The 9,169-nt window shown below is 36.8% G+C and overlaps 1 protein-coding gene across 2 annotated transcripts in view; it reads left to right on the top strand.

The window, feature by feature from the left end:
* Window positions 1-8,330, top strand: part of LOC136841382 (calsenilin) — a 412,775-nt gene extending 404,445 nt beyond the window's left edge. For both annotated transcript variants that reach the window (XM_067108293.1, XM_067108292.1), the window contains one exon: window positions 7,546-8,330. In XM_067108293.1, coding sequence (XP_066964394.1) covers window positions 7,546-7,590 — 45 coding nt within the window. In that variant the 3' untranslated portion in view covers window positions 7,591-8,330. The remainder of the gene's footprint in view (window positions 1-7,545) is intronic.
* Window positions 8,331-9,169: the final 839 nt, after the last annotated feature.

Below are 9,169 nucleotides of genomic sequence, written 5' to 3'. Positions count from 1 at the left end.
ATATATATATATATATATATATATATATATATATATATATATATATATATATAATAATGACAATTCTCCCTCTCTCTCTCTCTCTCTCTCTCTCTCTCTCTCTCTCTCTCTCTCTCTCTATATATATATATATATATATATATATATATATATATATATATATATACTATATATATATATATATATATATATATATACATATATATATATACATATATAACACATACATACATATACATACATATATATTATAATGACAATCCTCTCTCTCTCTCTCTCTCTCTCTCTCATTATAACCGTTTGGAATCCACTTATAAAGCACATTCCCAGAGCATATTATTGCTATGGCTTCCTGAGACCTGATGACAATCACGCCACGTGTTTCAAATCTATAACTGTCATTGACAGCATATTGTCATCATGTTGGGATGGATCTTTTGTAACAGTGATTTAAGTTTCTGAAAAGAAACTATCGTAGCTTGTCTGTCCATCCGCACTTTTCTATCATCCACCCTTAGATCTTGAAAACTACCGAGGCTAGAGGGCTGCAATTTGTATGTTGATCATCCACCCTCAATCATCAAACATACCCAAATTTCAGCCCTCTAGCCTCAATAATTATTCTAGGTTAAAGGTTAAACTTAGCCATAAATCGTGCTTCTGGCAACGATATAGAATGAGGCCACCAGCGGGCCTTGGTTAAGTTTCATTGGCCGCGGCTCGCACAACATTATACAGAGACCACCAAAGATAGATCTATTTTCGGTGGCCTTGATTATACGCGCTGTAGCGGCTGTACAAACTCGATTGTGCGCCGAAAGACTTCAGCGCGTTCTTTCAAATAGCTATTGTTGTAAAATCCTGCAGTGGCCTTCTTCAGGAAATTTTGGTAGGTCCTTTCTGCCAGCTAATTACATCGACAGTGAGGTGCGTCACATTACACTGTAAACATGTCACAAACATGTCTCAAACATATTCGGTAGCTTATGTATGTAAATATATATGTATATATACATGTACGTATGTTTGTATGTATAAACATGTATGTGTATGGTGTATGTATATCTGCGTACGTATGCACTTTCATTCCTGCCCACTGCCTCACCGACACTTTCTCATGGTAGAAACTCCAACACAAATTCAACTTTCCTTCTCAAGCACCGGTCCACTAATCTACCACAAGAAGCCTTACAGCCCGAATACCCCAACCTTTTTAATACTTCATTTAACTTGAAAGTTAAGTGTTTTAGTCATATGTCAGTAACATCAGGTTGCATTTATAATGATTTTGGATTTTGGCAAAGGATTTTAACGTTACTTTATAGCATTTCTATGTTAATCTGTCTTTGTTGATTAATATTTCCTTTCTAAAACTATAATTTTGTAATAATAATAATAATAATAATAATAATAATAATAATAATAATAATAATGATAATAATAACAATAATAATAATAATAATAATAATAATAATTCGATTTTTGGGGTTTTATTTCTTCAAATGGCTGCTCCCTACCGCTCATAACTATAGGAGAGAGAGGAGAGAGAGAGAGAGAGAGAGAGAGAGAGAGAGAGAGAGATTTCCCGTTTCAAATTAGGGATTTCTAAGTAATATTTCCGTCTCACATCCATTTACTTAATCCCGTCAACTCACCGAGAAATATATTTCAGCTCTAGGAATAACAAGAGTGTGTGTGAGTGTGCCTGTGTGCGTTGTGTGTGTGTGTGTGTGTGTGTTTTGTGTGTTTTGTGTATGTGTGCGTGCTGGCAGCTGCATAGCACTTGAGCTAGATAGAGAATCTCTAGTTAATCGGATTTTCTGGTTTGTACACAGGAGAGTACTTGCGTCTCCACTGGGTCATTGACTGTGTATTGGGGCTTCGTTTGAAGCTGCCTGAACAACCACGAAACTGACTGATAAGCCATTTATTTATACATTTGTTTATTTAATCATATTTTCAGTTTTTCTGAAAAGAGAACTCTTAATGCCAGCTTTGTCTGTCCGTCCGCACTTTTTTTGTCCGCCCTCAGATCTTAAAAACTATTGAGGCTGGGGGCTGCAAATTCGGTATGTTGATCATCCTCTCTCCAGTCATCAAACATACCAAATTGCAGCCCCTCAGCCTCTAGTTAATTATTTTATTAAGGTTGAAGTTAGCCATAATCGTGCATCTGGCAACGATATAGGCCAAACCACCACCAGGCCGTGGTTCCAAGTTTTCGCAGGCCGTGGCTCATACAGCATTATACCGAGATCTATTTTCGGTGGCGCTTGATTATACGCTAATCCGAAGACTCGATTGCGCCGAAGAAACTTCGGCGCTTTTTTATTTATTTGTTGCTATTTTTTTAAAGCATCTGGTCTTCAGCGTTAAACTGTACAATATTTTCAAGGGTGTATGCAATCTATAACTAAAGATTACATAGAACTGTAAGCACATTTATAGAAATATCGTCAAGTTCTATAGCTAATTCTATATATGTTCTGTGAGAGCAAATTCTTAGATTATTTCATATGTATTTTCTTAAAAAGAATATGCAAGTTAATACTTAGATATTTCCGTTTATAGAAATATCGTCAGTAATTTTATAGCCATTTTCTATGAGGCCTATTCTTATATTATTTTGTAGATTTCCCATAAAGAATATGCGATTCAGTATATAAGATATTCTCGATAACTGTATATCGTTCGTTTATAGAAATATTGTAATGATTTCTGTAATGTATGAATTCTTCTATGTCTTATTCGTCATATTCTTTTGTTCTAATTCAAAAGAATATGTTAATTCTTTTGTCAAAATATTGTAGATAACTAGATGTCAGTCATTCTATAACTATAGATGACATATTCTTTTATAGTCTCTCAAGGAAATTGCACGTATTATTATTATTATTATTATTATTATTATTATTATTATTATTATTATTATTATTATTATTATTATTAGTCATTCTATATTTTACAATTCTACCTCAGAGAATGCGTATTATTATTATTATTATTGTGTGTATTATTATTATTATTATTATTATTATTATTATTATTATTATTCAGAGGGCCATCGACTTGAAACTCAAACCAAAGAGATATTATGGCGTTCATTTGAAATAAATAACAGAATGTTATAGGAAATCTATTTCAACACGTAAATATTCTCTACAAATTAATATCATTCATTTATAACATACACATACCTTCAATCGACATATTAAAACAGATTTGGCCCATTCGCGAAGCTTTAAAACTGCGTATTGGGGGACATTACGAACAATATATTATTTCATAAACCGTAATTTCAATTCAATAGCTCACGGTTTTATCAGTTAACGAGATTATGTGAGTTCAACGAGAAATATGGATTGCTATCATCAATCCTATTAATGTGCACACTTCACATTGAATCATTTGACAATATAGGACAGTTCCGTTAAATCTTGAGGTTTCTCTCTCTCTCTCTCTCTCTCTCTCTCACACACACATGTGATTTGACGTAGTAATGGTCAGCTATTAATGTTAAATGGGAATCTGTGTTGTAGAGTTTGTGCGCTAATGTGAATTTATATTTGTGTGTATTAGTGTATAGGTATTTTTGCATATTTTATTCATATTAGACATATATATATATACACACACATACATACATACATACATAACATACACATATGTGTGCTTATGCTTCCCTCTAAATGACCATGTGTAACAGGTAAGACTTTCCCCGCAAGAACTGTACTAATATGTTTCGTTCAAACAGCCTCTCAAACTCCGCCTGAATATCAGTGCTACCAATGTGCCATCAAAAAAAAAAAAATTACCCTGGCATTTTGTGGGGTTTCTGCCTGTCAGCTTTGCCAGTAAACCTGCTCTTGTGTTTCGTCTATTAAGGGATTTTTAGGTCTGTTCTGTTTCAGAAAGGGAATTTGATTAGTTCTCTCTCCTGTTGGGGATGAAATTATGTAATTTTTATGCTTATGGAATTATCAGAGGGGAATATAATTATTAACCTGTTTGGGATGAAATTATGTACTTTTTTATGCTTTGGAGTTATCAGAAAGTGAATATAATTATTCTCTGTTGCAGGGATGAAATTATATAATTTTTTAATCTTTTGGAATTATCAGAGAAACGAATATAATTATTAACCTGTTGGGGATGCAAGGTATAATGTTTTATGCTTTTGGAATTATCAGAAGGGAATATAATTATTAATGTTGGAAGAAATTATATAATTTTTATGCTTTCAGATTTATCAGAAAGCAGATATAATTATTAACCTGTTGGGGTGGAATTATATAATTTTATGCGTTGGAATTATTAGAAAGCGAATATGATTATTCATAAGATTATTCTCTCTGTTAGGATGAAATTATATAATTTTTATGCTTCTGGAGATTATCAGAAAGGAATATAATTATTCCCATGTTTCGGATAAAATTATATAATTTTGTATTCTTCTGGGATTATCAGAAGCCGAGTATTGTGTTCCCCTGCTGGAGATGAAAATTATGAATTTTATGCTTGTGGAATTATCAGAATGGAAACATAATTATTCCTCCTCTCAGGGATGAAATTATATCATATTTTACTATTTTTGAATTATAGGAATGCTGTTAAACAAACAAGTAACAGATGCTGAAATTTCTTCCGGCGCAATCGAGACCCTACTGTACTGTCCTTTACAGCGTATAATCAAGGCCACCGAAAAAATAGATCCATCTTTCGGTGATCTCGATATAATGCTGTATGAACCGCGGCCATGAAACTTTAACCACGGCCCGGTGTTGGCCTATCTATATCGTTACCAGAAGCACGATTATGGCTGACGATTAACCTTAAATAAAATAAAAACTACTGAGGCTAGGGCTGCAATTTGGTATGTCCGATGCTTGGAGTGTGGATGATCAACATACCAATTTGCAGCCCTCTAGCCTCAGTAGTTTTTTTAATCTGAAGGCGGACAGAAAAAAGTGCGGACAACAGAATAAAGTGTGGACGGACAAAGACAAGCCGGCACAATAGTTTTCTTTTCAAGAAAACTGAAAATTTTGAATTTTTAATATAATCTGGTATATTAATGTTTTTCTCGGTATTTTTAGAATATTTAATAATAATAATAATAATAATAATAATAATAATAATAATAATAATAAATATATACACATATATGTGTACATATTCATATAATACATATACATGTACAGTATAATATATGTTATGCATATACATATTTATTATATATATACATATGTATATATACGAATATATATATATATATATATATATATATATATATATATATATATATATATATATATATATAGAGAGAGAGAGAGAGAGAGAGAGAGAGAGAGAGAGAGAGAGAGAGGAAGTTACGTCACGCTAGAGGTACCAATGTACCAACAGTACTAGTTCTAGAAGAAGACTTGCAAAACAATAGCAAGCTCTCTCTCTCTCTCTCTCTCTCTCTCTCTCTCTCTCTCTCTCTCTCTCTCTCTTCCAAAGAAACTTAAAATGAAAAACAACCCTCTGCTGTGGAACCAACAACCGCGGTCCGTGTGGCAGGTTGTGGAAAAACATAAATCAAAGTTCGTGTTGTTATTTATGCCAGGAAATACGAAAGCGGACTGTCGTTCAATGGCTTCCCTATGACGAAGGGAGAGAGAGAGAGAGAGAGAGAGAGAGAGAGAGAGAGAGGGCTTTTATAAGGTATCATTTGTTATAATGTGCCATAGCCCTAGCTTGCTGTTAGGCAATGGTTCTACGTCAACTCTGCTCGGCAGTGATTTTTAGGTTGTAAAGGGGGCGGGGGGCGGTGGATGATAGTCTAACCGACCGGTTTTTTTTTATAGGAATTGGTTGTCATATACTTTCTCTTTCTCTCTCTCTCTCTCTCTCTCTCTCTCTCTCTCTCTCTCTAAAAAGTCTAACCTACTGGTTTTTATAGTAAATGTTTATCATATTCTCTCTCTCTCTCTCTCTCTCTCTCTCTCTCTCTCTCTCTCTCTCTCTCTCTCTCTCTCAAAACTCAGGAAATGTTATTGATTTTAACTATGTGAACACCGTAACTATATATATATATATATATATATATATATATATATATATATATATATATATATATATAGAAATAAAGAAGAGAGAAGAAGATGAACAGTACCAGTAGATGTAAATGCATAAACAGTAGATTTAGAAGACTCAAAAGAACAGTATAATCTCTCTCTCTCTCTCTCTCTCTCTCTCTCTCTCTCTCTCTCTCTCTCTCTCTCTCAGGTTTCATGTTTATCCTGCTGTCACAATTCACGTTATTTAAACACTCCACGAATCCGTCAGCTGGTATTTGGATAGCGTGAGGACAGGCCTGTTCTTCCTCCCGGATGCGGGTGGGGAGCTATTCACCAATTTATATGACAGGAATTTTCTCTGTGAATGGATGAAATCATTTGAGAGTATGCGAAATTGCGTGACAAATGCATTCATTCATGCTAATACGTTTTTATCCATTTTGTGGGTGTAGATAAGTTCTTTGCTGAGCTGAATTGAATACAAGAATTTAGGCCAAAGGCCAAGCACTTGGGCCTATGAGGTCATTCAGCGCTGAAACAAATTGACAGTATGAATCAATTGTTAGGAGAGGGATGGGGAAGTAAGGTGGAAGAAGAGAATATGAAAGGAGGCACAGTAAAAGGAACGAGGGGGTTGCAGCTACGGGTGATAGAGGCACACTGCAAAGCTTAAAGTAACGCCTTCAGTGAACCACATGAGGTGCACTGACGGCACTGCACACTCCCAATGGGAGATAAGTTCTTTTGATTGGTCTTTTGAGGTTAGGATTATTCCAGTAATCCCATAAATGGATGCCACCTAATCATTATTGTGTGAAGAAACATTACCATGGGATTAACTGTCAAAGTTAAGGTCAGAGTTTGTTGGCAAAATTACATGAAAGTGGAAACATTTTCTTGAGTGACCTTTGGCAGAAAGTCGCCAAAAGCTTCTAAGTCAAGGTCAAGGTTATTCGTTTGACATTTAAACTTCACAGCAGGCCACATATTTGTGATATCCTTTAAATTTTTGGAAAATTGTATTGGTAATTCTTTACTAATCATTCTGTTATAATAACTTTTAAATGGTCTTGTATGTATTTTGACCAGCTAAGGTCACAGGTTATGATGAGAAATTTTATAGGTTTTGGATGGTTGAGAACCTTTTACCCTGACTAATTATTTGTGATATCATAGTCATGTGTCAGATTATATCAGCTATTCCCTTAATAATTAGCTATCTCTTTGTCTTTGCAAGAGCAACTGTTATTTTATATATTTACATATTTAAACAATGGCAGTGACTTTAATTTTTCTTATGTATAAAGTGTTTAGTTTCATTTTTCTTCATACAGAGATTGTGTGAAAGCTTACATACTTGTAAAGTGGTGCAGCATAGTATGATGCCTTGGTGATGTTCTTTTCAGAATTTTACTATAAGCTCAGAATATCATTGAAAGCCCAGATTATTTGGTAACTTTCCTCTTTCCTCGATATTTTCCAGGATGAAGCGATCACGGAGTCGTTAAAAGTCTTCGAGGGACTGTAGTGTTCAGACGAGGATGAAGTAAGTACTGCTTCTGAGAGGACGAGAGGAGAGAAGAAGGGAAGCGGAGAGCGGAAAGAGGACAACCGCGAAATAGAAGAGGACCTGCTGGCCATCAGGTAGCGTCGCCGGAGAAGACAACGAGGAGCGCCCCGTCGGTGAGGCAGGAAGTCGTTTCGGCAGAGATCTTCCCCCAGCCAACGGTTCCCCCGCGGCAAAGGACCACCGCTGTCTCCGTCAGCAGCCAGTCGTCGTCGACTTCGACCTCGACGGCCGCCGTCGGTTCTCGTTTTTCAACCCTTTTTCCCCCCGCGAGCAGTTCCCCCTCCAACGCTGAGGTGGCACCTCCCTCCCTCCTACTGCTACTTCTGGGCCTGCTTCTGCTGCTTCTACTGCTGCTGCTGCTGCTTCTGTTCCTACTGCTACTGCTACTGCTGCATTAGAGGGACCAGCAACTGCCCTGAGCGCTGCAGCCCGCGGCAAGCGCGTTCCCTCCCCAGAGTGACTTCCCTCCTTCTGTCCTCATCGTCATCCGCCGCCAGGAGTCTCACCCCCGGAACGAGATCCCTTTGACTGTCAGGATCCCCCCCAGCGAGTTGGTCCCTCCCTAAAAACCTCCCCCTTGAGAACTCCCCTGCCTCCAACAGAAGTCAGCGTGGTCAAAATCTCTGCCTGGAACACTCCCAAGCTCCAGAGGCGTGTATGTTTCTAGTCATCCTTTAAAAGATGCAGAAGAAGAAGAAGAGAAAGTAAGATGGAAAGAAGAACTCATCCATAGGCCCTTTTGGCTTTCTTGAAGAGGAGGGCCAGGGGCTGCTGCATAATGGAAGAAAGAATGGAGATGAAGAAAGAAGAGTTCATCCATGAGGCCCTTTGGTTCCTCGAGAGGCCAAGGCGAACCTGTGCAGGACGTTGTCGTTTGATCTGTTTATTCTTGTTGGACGAACGACGACTGGAATGGAGAGGGTATTCTCGAATGCCTTTTTTTTGGAGGGTCGATCGTTGGACCAGTGAAGGAACCGGAACTCTTTGTGCAAACCCACGAGGGAAAAATTGATAGCTTTTGGTTTTTTATGGACTTAGGACTCTTACAGTATCAAGGAGAGAGAAAAAAAAGTTCATTGCGCTGCTTCGGAGAAACCAAAGGTCATTGCTGAGCTCTGAGATTAGATGAGTCTGTGTTTCGATCGAGAGAGAAGTAAAGAAAATGTAAAGAAAACGGGATAAGGGTAATTAGTCACCAAAGAGAGAGAAAAAAAAGGTCGTTTTGATGTGAAACAGAGAAAGATAATGATCTAGAACGGAATGGAAAGTTCAAGGACGACGATAGGTTGTTGTCACACCAAATGACAGTAATCGAAATGTAAATAGGATCAGTTTTAACCTTATTCATAAAATGTCTCCAAGTGCTCAAACTCTGTGACGGGAGGAAAACGTGATGATGTGTGTGTGTGTGTCATTTTCCGATGCCTACGTCGTTTACCGAAAGGAAATAAAAAAAAAATATACTAAAAAATAAAAAAAGGGATCAGTAATTACTTCATCCTCGCATGCAGCGAATATTCTCTGTCGCTGTACTCCT

This window comes from Macrobrachium rosenbergii, chromosome 9 (assembly GCF_040412425.1).
Source record: "Macrobrachium rosenbergii isolate ZJJX-2024 chromosome 9, ASM4041242v1, whole genome shotgun sequence".
Taxonomy (NCBI): domain Eukaryota; kingdom Metazoa; phylum Arthropoda; class Malacostraca; order Decapoda; family Palaemonidae; genus Macrobrachium; species Macrobrachium rosenbergii.
Note: the sequence above shows the minus strand (reverse complement) of the source record. Positions and strands in the feature narration are given on the sequence as shown.